General features: G+C 51.9%; 1 protein-coding gene across 8 annotated transcripts in view; it reads left to right on the top strand.

Moving 5' to 3' along the window:
• SPEN (spen family transcriptional repressor) overlaps positions 1-14,919 on the top strand; it is a 67,207-nt gene extending 52,288 nt beyond the window's left edge. For all 8 annotated transcript variants that reach the window (XM_053401119.1, XM_053401118.1, XM_053401116.1 and 5 more), the window contains 6 exons: positions 1,748-1,848; positions 2,561-10,442; positions 11,752-12,165; positions 12,635-12,829; positions 13,170-13,328; positions 13,745-14,919. In XM_053401119.1, coding sequence (XP_053257094.1) covers positions 1,748-1,848; positions 2,561-10,442; positions 11,752-12,165; positions 12,635-12,829; positions 13,170-13,328; positions 13,745-13,876 — 8,883 coding nt within the window. In that variant the 3' untranslated portion in view covers positions 13,877-14,919. The remainder of the gene's footprint in view (positions 1-1,747; positions 1,849-2,560; positions 10,443-11,751; positions 12,166-12,634; positions 12,830-13,169; positions 13,329-13,744) is intronic.
• Positions 14,920-15,424: the final 505 nt, after the last annotated feature.

Below are 15,424 nucleotides of genomic sequence, written 5' to 3'. Positions count from 1 at the left end.
ATTGTGGGGGATTTAGTCAAAAGCCTTACTGAAATCAAGATACACTATGTCTCTGATCCACCAAGTTTGTGATTCCATCAAAAAAAGAAATCAGATTGGTTTGGCATGACATATTTTTGAGAAACCCATGCTAGGTCTTAGTAATCACAGCATCCTTTTCTAAATGACCGACTGTTGAATTATCTGTTCTAGGATCTTCCCTGGTATTGATGTCAAGTTCACCGGTCGGTAGTTACCCGGGTCTTCCTTTTCCCCCTTTCTAAGGATGGAGACAACATTTGCCCACCTCCAGTCTGTAGGGACCTCATCTGTTCTCCAAGGTTTCTCAAAGATCATAGACAAAGGCTCTGAAATTACATCCACAACCTCCTTTAGTACCCTTGGATGCAGCTCATCAGGCCCTGGAGATTTGAATTCATTTAAAGTAACTAGGTGTTCCCTAATACCTCTTTTCCTATCTTGGGACGCAGCTCCCTCCTTACATCATTTATTCTGTTATCACCAGGTTTGGCATCACTTTCCTTTCGGGTGACGACAGAAGCAAAGTAGGTGTTGAGTTGTTCCGCCTTTTCTCTTGTCTTCTGCAAGGAGAGGATCCGCCACTTCCTTGTTCTTCTTACTTTGGACATAGCCAAATAAACCTTTTTAATTATTTCTAACCTCCCTTGCAAACCTAAGTTCATTCTGAGCTTTAGCCAGCCTGACTTTCCCCCTGCAACTGTTGGAATCACACCCAGTAGTTCCTTAAGCTTTTTGAAAATTGGCCTTTTTAAAATCCAGAGTGTGTGTCCGACTACACAGTTTCCCCTTGCCTCTGTATCACGAAAGCAAGAAGAACATGATCACTTTCTCCCAAGTTTCTTTGTACTTCCACTTTGTTGATCAGTTCCTCTTGATGATCCCCTTGATGCTTCTTCCACCTTCTGGGAAATAAAATTGTCGGAGAGGCAATGGAGGAATTTGTTGGACCTTGCATTCTTGGCAGAATTAAAGTCCCAACAGATATCACGGAAATTGAAGTTCCTCTCTTCCTCTTCGGTCTATTCCTTTTGAACAGGTTATACCCTACAATTCCTACATTCCAGTCATGAGTCTCAAGCCACCAGTTTTCAGTAATGCCTACCAGCTCATATTTGCTATCCTCCAATTCATCTTGCTTGTTTCCCATACTCTGTGCATTTGGGGATTTAGTATCTGTGGATTTAGTATTCTGGGTTTGGCTTGCTGTGTAAGATTGTCCAGAGGCATTTTAATTGTAGTTCTTGAGAAAAGCAACAGTAACAGCAAGAACAAGAACAACGTCTCACTAGTTATACATGCATTCATAATTAGCTCGTGATCCTTTTGACTAAAATCATACAGAAAAATCACTCTCATATTAACATGTTGAAGGTTATCAGTGGCTAAATGCACCCTGTCTTCCCCAACTTCCTTATGATATTCTCAGATGTATCTGGCCATTGCTGAATTGGCCCAGCATGGTTGCTTTTCTTTTTTCATAATGCGTATGGCATTATGATACTTCCATGCCCACATCTAAGCTGTGAAGTACCATATTCTATTAAAACTAGCTTCTACATTGAAACCCACCAGCAAGCAAAGTTCTCCTCATCTGATGCTTTAATGGGGCGGGGGGAACTTTTAATCATGTCTTAATTTCCCTGTGTCTTAAATGCAGATGGTGAACCTTTTTTCATAATTGGGTGTTATTGGGAGTAATGGGCCTTTAAAAATTCTTGTTTTTCAGGTGGATTTTGCAAACCGTGAAAGCCAGTTGTCATTCTATCAATCTATGGAGAAAACGGGTCAAGATATCAGAGACTTCTATGAAATGCTGGCAGAAAGAAGGCAAGTGTCCCTGATGTCTTTACAGTAGCCCAACACGGGTCTCTGGAGGTTGGGTGGATCTACCCAGCAATTCATAACAATTTTTTTGGATTTTTCCTGCCGTCATTTTAATTCTTTTTGGCTTTTTTATTTTTACAATGGATATCCAAAATACCATTGTGAGTTGGGGAAGGGGTTAGCAGCCAGTAGCAATCCTGTTTAAATGATTGCAGCTCATAACCAAGTCTTGTAAACAGGGGGACATTTTGAGGGAGAGGCCCAGAGTGCTGTTTCACGGTGTACATTGGACCGAGAGACATAGATGGTGAGGGAGCTGCTGTAGTGGCCTGCAACACCTGCGCCATGTTGGCCTTCCTTCCTGAGAAAGTGCAGAATTGCACCTGCAACAGATATCGCCCAGCCCTGCCAGACACATTCCATATATAGCAAGGGACTACGAGATTCTGGGCTGGAAGCTGCAGGGCCTTAGAGCAGAAGTGTTTTTTTCCACCACTCATTCCTGCTGAAGGTCATGGCTTAGGAAAAGCCTCTGAAGCCTCTCTTAGCAGTGGGACGTGGGGTGGGGGCTATTGAACTAAAGGATCAGCTGCCTGCTTAGAAAATAGCTGTTCTTTTTGTCTTTTGATTGAACCTGTAGCTACAGTAGTCGAGCTGTATATGGTGGTCTTGATCTGGGGAGAAGCTGACTTTTTTATGTTCCTGGGTTTGGCAGGGATGAAAGGAGAGGATCTTACGACTATGCTGCTGACCGTACCTACTATGAGGCTGTTCGCACCCCAGGAACATATCCAGAAGATCCTCGGAGAGAATATCCAGCCCGTAGCAGGGAGTTTTATGCTGACTGGGATCCTTACCAAGCAGAGTATTACGACCCACGGTATTACGACGACCCGCGGGAATACAGAGATTACAGGGGTGACCCTTACGAGCAAGACATAAGAGAGTATAGTTACAGGCAACGGGAGCGGGAGCGATTTGAATCAGACCGGGACCGGGACCATGAAAGGAGGCCCATTGAAAGGAGCCAGAGCCCAGCTCACTCCCGACGGCCCCAAAGCCCTGGAGCATCTCCATCCCAATCAGAGAGGCTGCAGAGCGATTCTGAGCGGAGAATCTACAGCCGGTCCTCGGAGCGGAGCGGCAGCTGCAGCTCCCTCTCCCCACCCCGCTATGACAAGCTGGACAAAGCCCGCCTCGAGCGCTACACAAAAAGCGAGAAGCCCGAAAAAGAGCGGGCCTTTGAGCAAGAGAGAACGGACAAAGACAAGCGCCTGGTAAGGAAGGAGAAACCAGAAAAACTTGAAAAGGATAAAGCGGAGAAGCAGAAACGGAGGGCCAAAAATCATTCTCCCAGCTCTCAGTCGTCGGAAACAGACCCAGAAACCGAACGGGAGCCCACCCCTGAGAAGGTCAAAGGCAGCAGCAAAGGGAGTCGGGAGAGAGCAGATAAAGAAGGAGCTGCGAAGAACCGTCTGGAGCTGATGCCATGTGTCGTGTTAACACGAGTCAAGGAAAAGGAAGGGAAAGTAATCGAACAGCCTGCTTTGGAAAAGCTGCGTGGGAAGCAAGAAAACGACACGCTCAAGTCTCCTTTGCTTGAACAAAAAATGCAGATTTCTCAGGCAGACCAAACCAAGTCAGAGCAGCTGAAACTTGAACCCGCCCGAGTGAAAGTGCCAAAAGAGAAGGTGCTTGCCAGTCACATCGAAGTGGTTGAAAAGGATGCAAAGCTGAAGCCTAAGAAGCACCTGAAGGCAGAGCTGCCTAGTGAAGTGACTAACCCAGTAGATCTAGAAAAGCTGGAAGCTCGCAGAAGACGCTTTGCGGATGCAAACCTCAAGCCAGATAAGCAAAAAATGGACTTTAAAAGGAGTAGTCAGGAGGAGGAGGAAGCGCGTGTGGTTTTGAAAAAGCAGATTGAGTTAACAAGTAGTGAATCTGAGAGAAAGCCCTTGAGGAAAGAGACTCTTAAAAGGGAATCCAAGAAAACCAAGCTGGAAAGGCTTGCCTCAGTGACCAGCCCCAAAGAAGCTCAAGAGCCAGCCAGTATTTCTCTGGGGATTGGTTTACGGCCCAGTTTAGAGCTGCAGGCTAGACTAGGGGAGCTACTTGAGGAACCTGGGGAAGCCCCTGAGATCCCTGTAAGGAAGATCAACTCCATCAAATTGCAGCACAAGCATACACAGCTGTTAGATGACCAAGGAACTGAGCGAGAGGACACATGGAAAACCTACTGCAGTCTTCCCGAAGAAGTGCCCGACCACAAGCTAGCTCAAGAGAAGCTTCCATCATCCGATATTGAGGAGAAGATTCCCATTGACATTGATCACACACAGAGTTATCGGAAGCAAATGGAGCTGAGTCGCAGGTTGAAGCAGCAAATGGAAATGGAAATTGCAAAGCACGAGAAGTTTGGCAGCCCAAAGAAAGATCTTGATGAGTATGAGAGGCGTAGCCTGGTGCATGAAGTGGGGAAACCCCCGCAAGATGTGACAGACGACTCTCCTCCCAGCAAGCGGAAGAAATCCTCTGACGCTTTCGACTTTGAAATTAGCACAAAGAGAGAGAGAAACTACAGGAGCTCTCGGCAGGTGAGTGAGGACTCCGAAAGGACGGCCTGTTCCCCTAGCCTCAGGCCCTTCCCTTTCCATGAGGAAGAAGAGATGCTGGAGTCCCCGAGGCTGGTGCCTGTGAAAGAAACCAAAGAGTCACCTAAAATGGATGAAAAGGGTCCTCCATATTCTAATGTGGCTGTAAGGGAGGATTCTTTGAAATTTAACCCCTACGACTCCAGTCGAAGAGAGCAGATGGTAGAAATGGCTAAAATAAAATTATCTTCTGTGAGTTGTGAGGAGGAATTGAACCGATGGGAGTCCCAAGTGAAGCAAGAGCCCGGGAGGGTGGACATCACCTTCCCAAGCAGCATTGTCAAGAGAGATGGCATAAGGAAGCGGTCAATACGGGATCTGGAGCCAGGAGAGGTGCCTTCGGACTCTGACGATGACGGCGATAATAAAGCCCATTCTCCAAAAACCCCTTCGTTGCTGGAGAGCTCCAGGTTGTCTTTTTTATTACGGGACAGGGAAGAGAAACTTCGTGATCGAGAGGAGAGGCTGCCAACCTCTTTGGAAAGGAACAAGTTTTATTCCTTTGCATTGGACAAGACAATCACTCCCGACACAAAGGCCTTGCTTGAGAGAGCCAAATCTCTCTCATCCTCCAGAGAAGAGAACTGGTCTTTCCTTGATTGGGACTCGAGATTTGCTAATTTTAGGAACAACAAGGGCAAAGAGAAAGTGGATTCTGCTCCAAGGCCTATCCCCTCGTGGTATATGAAAAAGAAGAAAATCCGAACCGATTCTGAAGGGAAGCTGGATGATAAGAAGGAAGACCACAAGGAGGATGAGCAAGAGAGGCAGGAGCTCTTTGCCTCGCGCTTCCTGCACAGCTCCATCTTTGAGCAGGACTCAAAGCGCCTGCAACACTTGGAAAGGAAAGACGAAGACCTTGACTTCCTCTCTGGTAGATTGTACGGCCGGCAGGCATCCCTGGATGGGAACATTGGCATGTCAGACTTTGTGCCAGAGCCAGTGGTTCTCTTCCACAGCAGGTTTGTGGAGCTCACAAGAATGCAACAAAAAGAAAAGGAGAAAGACCAGAAGCCCAAAGAAGCAGAAAAGCAGGAGGAGAAGGAGAGTCAGCCCAAAAGCCCAGAAGCAGCTGCGCCTGAGGAAAAAGTGGCAGAGCATAAGCATCTGCTTTCAGTTGGGCCATTTCCAGCTGCTCTTGTACTCCAAGAACCAGGGCCAGCCATGCCGGAAAAGGTCACGAATGAGAAGTTGCCGGTCATTGCGCCCTCTTTGAGAGAAGAGAAGCCTCTGCCTGAACTTGGTCCTGTGGCTGAAGAACCAAAGCCTCTTCCAGAACTCCTTGCTGCTGTCAAAACTGAACCACCTGAGCATATGGAAGCACCGCCAGGAATAGACAGCAACAAGGACCCTGCTCTTTCTGCAGCAACTCCTCCTGAGGAAGACTCGGTATCCCTAGTGCACCCTTCCTATTTGGACACAAAGCCACCCACGCCCGGATCTTCCTTCTCTCAAGCGGACATCTGCACAGATCCAGAACCTGAAACAATCCCACCACCACCACCACTCGAACCAGCAGCCAGGTCTGAGGAACTGCCTGAGCTGAAAGAAGAACATGTTTCCCCATCTCTGAACTCTGAGGCTGGTGCAGGGCAGAAAGCAGAGCCAGCTGTGGAGGTCCTGCCTCCAGTCTCCGACACGGAGATGGAAGCCGAACCACTTGTTGTCATCAAAGACAAGAAGCCGAACAAGAATAAACGTTCCAAAAACCCTGTCCAGACGTCGGTTGCAAACGTTGCAGAGAAGCCTGTCACAAGGAAGAGTGAAAGGATTGACCGCGAGAAACTTAAAAGGTCGGGCTCTCCCCGTGGGGAAGCACTGAAGGTGGAAACAGAGAAGGTTTCGAGAAACGCTGCTAAATCTCCAAGCGCTGCACCAGAGCCGGAAAACCCAGAGCCTAGCTTGCCAGTGGGCAGGACAAGGCGCAGGAATGTGCGGTCAGTTTATGCCACCACAGGGGACCACGAAGGCCCATCGCCTATGAAGGATACTCTGGAGGTCACCAGATCTACTAGGAAAAGGGTTGAAAGGGAGCCACCAGACTCTGCCTTGACTCCAACCCCTCCAAGAAGAGGCAGGCCTCCCAAATCCCGCCGCAAGCCTGAGGAGGAAGTCTCTCCCGTGAAGGTTGAACCAGCTCACCCAGAGGTAGAAGAAGCAGAATCAAAAGAGATGGTGGAAGTCCCGAAACCCGTGGAGGGGTGGAGGTCACCTCGATCCCAGAAGCTGGCACACAGCCACTCTCCAGCAGCCAGCACTCCTCAAGCCAAGAAAGGGGGGAAGAACGAGTCGAAGGCTGAGAATTTGGTGGAGCCAGAAGAGCTCCCTGACCTCTCTGGCCAAGGCTCGAATGGAAGTGAAAACGGTAACAAACCCAAGGTGGAGAAAGAGCCTCTTCTGAGTGACCAGAAGCGAGAGAGGAAAGAAGTCGAGCTGGAGAAAAATGTCCCCGAAGCCTGCACCATTGAGATTGTGGAAAGAAAGCCTGTCTCTGAGAGAACTCCAAAGTCCAAACGTGGAAGATCCAGGAACGTCAAGGCCGTCGATAAAGCCTCCTTGATGAAGAGCTTGAAAAGCGTTGAAATCCGGCTTAATGTGGATGAAGTCAAAGGTGCTTTGCGGCCCAGCGAAGAGGACACGGAGCCTGTGCCGGCATCGTCCCCCAAGAACAAAAGTCCCCGGAAGGAAGACAAATTGTCACCCCATTTCATAAAGACAGAGGCAGAAGACCCCTTCCAGGAAGCAGAGAAAGATCTGGCTTGTGAGCCGACACAGTCTCCTGAAGCAGACCAGCTGGCCAAGCAGATCGAATTGGAGCAGGCCGTGGAGAACATTGCAAAGCTCACTGAAAGCCAGACGATTGCAGCCTACAAGGAACAGGCGGCTGAAGTGTCAGACGTTCGCCCGGAGGAAGACGGGGACAAGCCTGCTCATCAGGCCAGCGAAACAGAACTCGCGGCTGCCATTGGCTCCATCATCTATGACATCTCTGGAGAGGCCGAAAGTTTCCCTGCTCCGCCAACGTATCCTACCGAATCTGAATCGGAAATGCCCGCAGAACCGTTGGTGCTGCCACCCGCACGAGAAGAGATGGAGCCTGAAACTGATCAAGCCGTGAGCAATATCTTGGAGTCAGAAGCCACTTCGGTTGAGCCGCCTGCCCCACCAGGCCCTGGCACTACCCCAGAGGCAGACTCTGCCAAAGAGGCGGAGGTGAGTGTGAGCGAATCCTCCAATTCGGCACAAGAAGCAGAAACCTTGCAAGAGACCGACATGGCTCGGAAGGAACGGGGCCGCCAGAAAACCACCCGGCCGAGGCGCAAGCGGAGCACAAGCAAGAAAGGGGATACAGCAGCAGAACCGAGGACTGTTGAGCCCGAACGAGTACAAAGCAAATCTCCAGTGGCCAATGAGGTTAAAGGGAAGTCAGAAGGAGCCTCGAAAGAAGAGAGTCAAGAGAAAAGCTCTCCTCTGGCTTCCCAGCCAGGTCCCCCTGATGCCAGCAAGGCTGCACCCCTGGAGGGGGCTTCTCCAGAACCTCCTGTGGCAGACAGCACCCCCCTGCCCAAAGCAGTGGACCTGCTCTCTCCGTCGGTTCCTGTTGAAGAGGTGAGCCAGAGCGCCTTCAAACTACAGCCGGGGGCTGACAGTGCTCCAGTGACTCCTCCACCAGGCACCCCCAATACACCTCTGCCAGCAGCAGCCCCATCTTCAGCTGCAGCAAAGCCAGTCTCCGCTGGGTCTGCCCCCCTTCACTCCAGCACAGCAAAGGTGACTGAGTGGATTGTGAAGCATGAGGAGGCCCGGGCCCGCTCCACCCCACCGCCGGCTCTCCCCCCTGACACAAAGGCATCGGATATAGACACAAATTCCAGCACTCTGAGGAAAATATTGATGGAGCCCAAGTACGTCTCTGCAACCAGCGTGGCATCAACAACGCATGTCACGACTGCCATAGCCGAGCCTGTGAGCTCACCTCGTTTGGTAGAGGAAGATCCTCCACACCCTCCGGCAGAGGTTGTCCGGCCTGGATCAGAAGACAAGCCAGCTGTCCCAGCCATGAATGCTTTGGAGCCGCCAGTTGCAGAGGCCCCAGTTTTCACCGAGAAAGAGAAGGTCATCACTGTCATTGCTCCCAAGGCCACTTCTGTGATAAGCAGGATGCCCCACAGCATTGACCTCGAGGAAACCCCGCGGATAACTCTGGTGAAGCAAGCGCCCCAGACGTGCCTAGTCAACGCCCTCTCGCCAAAATACAAGCAGAGGCCAAGTACCAATGACAACAGCCGGTTCCATCCGGGATCCATGTCCGTCATTGAAGATCGGCCGGTGGAGACAGGGTCCAGCCCCGGTCTTCGCGTCAACACATCAGAAGGCATCGTGCTCCTGAGCTATTCCCAGCAGAAGACAGAAGGCCAGCAGCGGATCACAGCAAAGATCAGCCAGATCCCCCCAGCAAGTGCAGTTGACATTGAATTCCAGCAGTCGGTGTCCAAGTCCCAGATCAAGCAAGAGCCTCTTGGCCCCTCTCAGCCAATCCCAAAGGGCTCTCAGACGCCAACGGGGTACGGGAGTGTCTCAGCCCCATCGTCCCTTGTGCTGGGAGCTCAGCAGTACAGCCCTTCCCCTGTACTTTCCTCCATTAAGCAGGAACGGGGCAGCCTGGAAAAATCGGAGCCCCTGCACCTCTCTGTCCAGGCGCCCACTTCTCAGTCGGGGCCAGTCAAAGTCCTTTCCCAGTCTGCCAACACTCCATCCATCCTCGTCCACAACCAGATGGTGCTCCCACAGAGCATTGCTTCTTCCACCAACAAAAAGCTTCCAGACCCAGGTGCCCTGAAAGTGGAGACCAAGACTCTTCAGCCGTCGAGCTTGAGCCCCGGGGTTGGGCCTCATCACCCCTCCTTGTCTAGCAAGATTCACCCAGAGGCCAATCATGTGAGTGCAGGGCCCAGCACCCCAGCAGAGCGGGTGGTGTCTCACTTGGGGGTCACAAAGCAGGAGCCCCTCTCTCCACGGACAAGCGGGCACTCTCCGTCTCCCTTCCCAAGGGCTTGTCATCCGGGCGGCCCTTCTTCCCCAGCCCTGTCTGGGAACAACTCCATGCTAGGGATCCAGGGGTCTCCTTGCCCTGGGATCCCGGTGCCTCAATATATCTCCAGCATGCACCCCGAGCAGTCTGTGATCATGCCCCCGCACAGCGTCACCCAGACGGTCTCCCTGGGGCACCTCTCGCAAGGGGAGGTCAGGATGAACACCCCTCCTCTGCCAGGAATGCCTTACAGCATCCGTCCTGAAGCGCTTCACTCCCCGAGGGCGGCTCTGCAGCCGCAGCGGTCAAGCACGCCGCAGCCAGCCCCCATCCGAGAGATCGTCATGCCACCTCTGTCTTCCCAGCATTCCTCGGAAGAGGAGATGCACTACCACCACACAGTGTGCCGCGGGTCCGCCCCCGTGCAGTCGGACGTGCTCGTCATGCAGCCAGACTACCGCTTGCACCCCTCCGGCATTCGGCTCGACCAGTACAACGTGCCCCGGGACGTGCGGATGATGATGCACCCGCACATGGCTGCAGTGGGAGGCGACCACCACCCCGAGACCCGGCAGTCCCGCACGCCAGAAGGGAGGTCTGTGAAGACGCCCCCCGCCACAAAGACTCTCCCGTCAGGCAAAGAGGCACCCAAGGCCTCTGAAGTCAAGATGGCTCACTCCCCCCACAGTGAGCCCCGCCTCCTCAGCGGCCAGCTGCCAGGACTGCCTCTGACGCAACCAGTTGTCGTCCCTCACGGCGTGCAGATCATGCACCCGGGGGGCACCTCCTTCCACGATTACAGGACGGTCTACGGGGACATGAGGAGCTACCACCCGGCGGCTCAGCTAGGTCATCCTCAGTTTTCCGGGGCATCGCCAATCGGGCTGCCTTCTCGGAGTATGACCCCCTCTCAGGTAAGCCAAAAGCACTGGGATCAATGGGTGGGATGCTTCTGCGTCTTGTACCGCCTTGGAGACAAGCAGCGTTTAGGATGGCATCATAAGTTTTTGTGGACCAGGTTCCATGTGTCAAGGTGTCATAGTAATTGATAAAAATGCAGCCTGCAAAATTCAGTTGGGGCTAAAATGTGTGCAAAAAAGAAAATCTTGTTCATGCAAGCTGCTTATGCCATCGTGAAGCGGGTTCCTCTTTAACTGAGGTCCCTGATGTTGGCTGTGGGAACCACAGCACCTTCAAACTCCTCTCGTGGTGCGTGCTAAGGCTCCCGTGCCTCTCGTGTGTGTGTGTGTGTTGGGGGGGGGGCTCTCTGCTGTGTTTTTATTTTGAGGTGTGTGGAGTTTCCCCCATCTAGTTCTTTTGGGGTCAGGGAAGCATTCTGAGCATCACCCTTCCTTCTTTTGTAAATGGGTATTTTGTGGTGCCCACAACAGTATCAAAAGTGCCCCTGGGCCCCAAAAGGTTAGGGGTCCCTGTGTTGCAAGACTGGCTGTTGTGTTTGCTGCAAGAGACCCAGGTGGGAATTGGCTCCTGTTCTTTAACGTGCCCAGAATCTGATTCCTTCCTCTCCGCAGCCTGGGAGTTGCTCTGCCTGCCCGTCCGCCTTGGGAGTAGGGTGGTGTGCATCTTCCAGGCTGCCCAAGGCAAGGAAGTGAAGTGCCACCAGCAAGCCCCTCCCTCTGTCTTCCGTTCCCACCCCTCCTCCCAGTTTCCAAGCCTGCTCTTGGCTTGTGTATAAAAACATTTTGGGATTGATGCAGCTGGGATGTGTGTGGCAAGTTCTTGCATGGCTGGGAGGCATGTACCTCAGAAGGAAGTGGAGTGTGCCAGCAGCAGCTACCACAAGCATTCGATGCACAGGGTAGCAGGTCACAGGGAGTGTTTTTGGGGTCCTACAGTGGCCCTTAATTTGTAGCTGTGTGGGGACAGATGTGGGGGCTTGGAAATCAGGGTCCTAGAAACCAGAGAAGGCTGCTCTGGAAACCAGAACCACTGCCACAGAGGCAGGTTATGGCTGAGCATGCAGACATCCTTGAGAAGGAGCCATTGTTGGAGACCCTAGGGATAGAAGCCACAAGTTTTTTAAATCTAGAATGATAAACCTGCACTAGTTTGCTTTTCTGGGGAGAGGGTGTGGTGGTGTTTCTGAGAACTTTGGAGTTTGCTGCCTGCCAGAGCCCTCTTTCAGAGCACAGGCACAAGGAAGGCAAGACCAGACCAGTGTTTCCTCCTCCTCCAATGCGCCCTTGTCTTTGTGCCTCTCAGGGTCTGCCAGAAGGAGAACACACCCACCCCAGCCAGCCAGCTCATAGCAAGACTCCCCAGCACACCCAGGAGCCCAAGGGAGCCCAGGCGGCAGGACCAGACCCCACTCACCACCCAGTGGCTGTCAACCGGCACGTCCAGCAGATCGACCCCCACTTGCACCTTCAGCGCAGCCAGGCGGACGCAGGCCAGACCTCCTACCCGTCTCCCGTCGCTATCTCTGTCAAACAGGAACTCCCATCCCCACATCAGGCCCCAGTGCAGAAGCCGGCGCTCTTTATCCCAACCACCTCTGGGCCTGGGGCTCCTCCGGGGCTGCCCCTCTCCCGGCCCGAGCCCCAGTCAGTGCTCAAGCAAGACCTTGCACCTCATCCTGTTTCCCAGAGACCGGTGGACATGGTCCAGCTGCTGACCGTGAGTTTTCTGTGCTGGCTTTTGATTGAATTATTGTTGGCAGGAGGTTGGGGAGGGGTGCAGATGGCGGGGGGAGACCTGGTGATGAACACTCAGTTGGGAAAGGGGGTGCAAGTAGGAAGCAAGGGGCTGGTTGTGAAGGAGGAGGGTCCTGAGTGGGCCACAGAGGCTGGGCTCTGGCAGTGAGGCACTAGTTGAAACCTCCAGGGGTGGGGAATCCTGTCGGTCCAAGGGCCGCATTCTCTTCCAGGCAACTTCCTGGGGGCCGCATGTCACCAATGGGCAGGGCCAGAGGCATGGGGCAAGGATACATTTCAGCTGGGCAAAAACACGATGGGTTTTGGGGGTGCATTTGGTGGCTGGGCCTGAGGTCGCCCCCTCCAACTCTGCCCTGCTTCCTTGCAGTTATTCCATTGCTTTCACCATTCGAACTGAAGTGTTCTCTCTCTCCCCCCCCCCCCATTTGCAGAAATACCCCATTGTCTGGCAGGGGCTCCTGGCCTTGAAGAACGACACGGCGGCCGTCCAGCTGCACTTTGTCTCCGGCAATAACGTCCTGGCACACCGCTCCCTGCCAGCCCCAGAAGGGGGACCTCCCCTGAGGATTGCTCAGCGCATGAGGCTGGAAGCGTCACAGTTGGAGGGCGTGGCGCGCAGGATGATGGTAAATGGCTGGAGCAAGAGGCTCCTTTCTGAGGAGGGTCTTGCGCCCGCTGAGTCCGCTTGGCACGTCTGCATTGGATTCCAGCCGCTCAAAGCGTCTGCGAGACCAGGCTTCAGAGGCCTGTTCAGTCTGCAACAGAATTGCACATTGCATGGCTGCGTCCTGTGGGGAAAGCAGGGGTTGTTCATCAATGTACATGAAATTACCTGTCAGGTGTTGATGGATGTGCTTTTGCAGGCGCCTGGAATATATGGCGCTGGTTCCTTGGGAATGCAGGGATGGGGCAGCAAAGCATGTGCACATGAGATGCGCTCTTCAGGGGTCTTGTCCTGCCTTCCAGGTGGAGAGCGACTATTGCCTGCTGCTGGCCTTGCCTTGTGGACGCGACCAAGAGGATGTTGTGAACCAGACGGAGTCGCTCAAGGCAGCCTTCATTAGCTACCTGCAAGCCAAGCAAGCCGCTGGCATCATCAACGTTCCCAACCCCGGCTCCAACCAGGTATGGGGAAGGGAGAGAAAGATGGGCTCGTTTCCTCCCCATAATGTGTTTAAATGCGAGGACTTATTTGGCTGCTGTTAGAATGCAGTGCCTGAGCATATGCAGAATGCATTTCCTTCACCACTGTGTGAACTTAGTGGGACTTGTCTACACCTGCTCTTCCAGGCAGGCTTGAGAGACATCCCCACCACATCTCTCCCGCTCCCCAACTTTGCTTTGTTATTTTGGGGATGTCACAGCTGAACTTGTGAGGCAGCAGCAAGGTGGAGCCTGTTGAGTTCGAATCACAGGAGCCCAGGCCTTTCAGCGCAAGCGGCTGAGGGTCTGCCCTTTGTGCTCCTGCCTGGGGCGAATGTGTTGGCCATTGAGAGCTTGTGTGGTCACCCTTCCCTCTCCTTTGTGTTTCTCTATTCCAGCCTGCCTACGTCCTACAGATCTTCCCACCCTGTGAGTTCTCCGAGAGTCACCTCTCCCGCCTCGCCCCAGACCTCCTCGCCAGTATCTCAAACATCTCTCCTCACCTGATGATTGTCATTGCATCGGTCTGAGTGGCTTACAGTTACGGACTTCTTTCTCCAAGGCCCTACAGCAAAAACAGAGAGACAGTGAATGACGAAGGAAGGGAGGATGGACGGAAGGGATTGGACCCTCCTGCCCAAAACTCTGGCTTTGTAGTGGCCGCCATTCTACCTTGTATGTTTACATATTGCTCTAGTGAAGACGGACACCTGAGGCACTTCAACGAGGCAGACTGGTCCTGGGAGCTGGTGCCTCCTTGGGGGGGGAATGAAAGGAAGGCTATTTTTTTTAACTTACGAAATAACTTAAAAACAAAAAAAGGAGGAGGAACCAGAACTGCCTTTGCACTAAATCAGTGACTTTGGACCTTTGCACAGTTAAAGATTTGTTGTGGCGTTCAGGGTGGATGTCTCAATACACGCACGAACTTGCGTTGTGGACTCAGAAAACGCAGGACCTGGGAACTTCCGCTCCAGTCTGCGGGTCAAGGAGCATTTCACGATGTGTCTCCCCACTCCTTCTCCCGGATGACCCCGCGCGCTGCCCCCCTCCCCCAATGCTGCAGTTGCCTCCTCTTCCTCCTCCATCATCTGGGATGTACAGTTTACACTGAAGCAAAGCAAAACACAAAAGGGAGAGAACTATTTTCCTTCCTGGTGGGATATGCAGGACTCTGTGGGTGTGTGTACATAGAAATATATATATATATATAATATATATATATATATAAATATATAATACTGACTTTAAAAAGAAATCTGATCCCCACAACATACTTTTTTTTAATCTGTGCCAAAAAATGTGTTTTCAGAGAAAATCTTATTTTCATACTCAGACTTTGTATTTGTCACTCATTTGTAAGTGTGCTTCATTTAGACATTGCCGCCTCCTCCCCGCCTCTCCCTGTTCCTTCACATGTGGAAGTGTTATACACTTGTACAGACTTTTTATCTCCTCCTCCTCCTCCTCCTCCTGTCCTTGTCCTAACAATTAATTTATGGAAATGTTTTCTCAGCGCCGTTTTGTTTTGTGTGTCCATTGGATTACAAACTTTATTAAAAAATACAAGACATTCCAGTCTTTGGTGTGCTGTGTGCAGCTGACGGGGGGGGGGACTGCAGTTTATTTATTGTACTACTTTCAACCTTTTTGCCTTCTGCTAGCTTGATTCTCACCTGCTACTTGCACTTGGATCTGGTACTTTAAAATTTTATACCCACTAGCACCCTTAACCCTAAAATGCCAGGTATCTAGTTTCAGGCAGGCAGGCAGAGCCGGCTTTTGCCTGTCACGGGAGATGGAACCCACGGCGGGTGAGTGTCTCAGCATTTTCTGTCAGTCACTTGAATGTGTATGTAGAAGAAAAAGACTGGGGTGGGGTTTGAGGATGTTTCCTCTTGGTTCTTGTGGATTACAGTGGGGCCTTTAGTCTGGATCCAACCCTACAAACAATGCTCTTTAAAAAAACGGAATTACATGAGGTTCTGCAAATATAGCATATATTTGCTTCAGGGTGAGTTAACTCATTATCCTTTCTGGAGTGCATCGGAGCAGAAATGTGGGTGTTGTAGCATTTA

This window comes from Podarcis raffonei, chromosome 8 (assembly GCF_027172205.1).
Source record: "Podarcis raffonei isolate rPodRaf1 chromosome 8, rPodRaf1.pri, whole genome shotgun sequence".
Classification (NCBI taxonomy): domain Eukaryota; kingdom Metazoa; phylum Chordata; class Lepidosauria; order Squamata; family Lacertidae; genus Podarcis; species Podarcis raffonei.
This window is presented reverse-complemented; position numbering and strand designations above follow the sequence as displayed.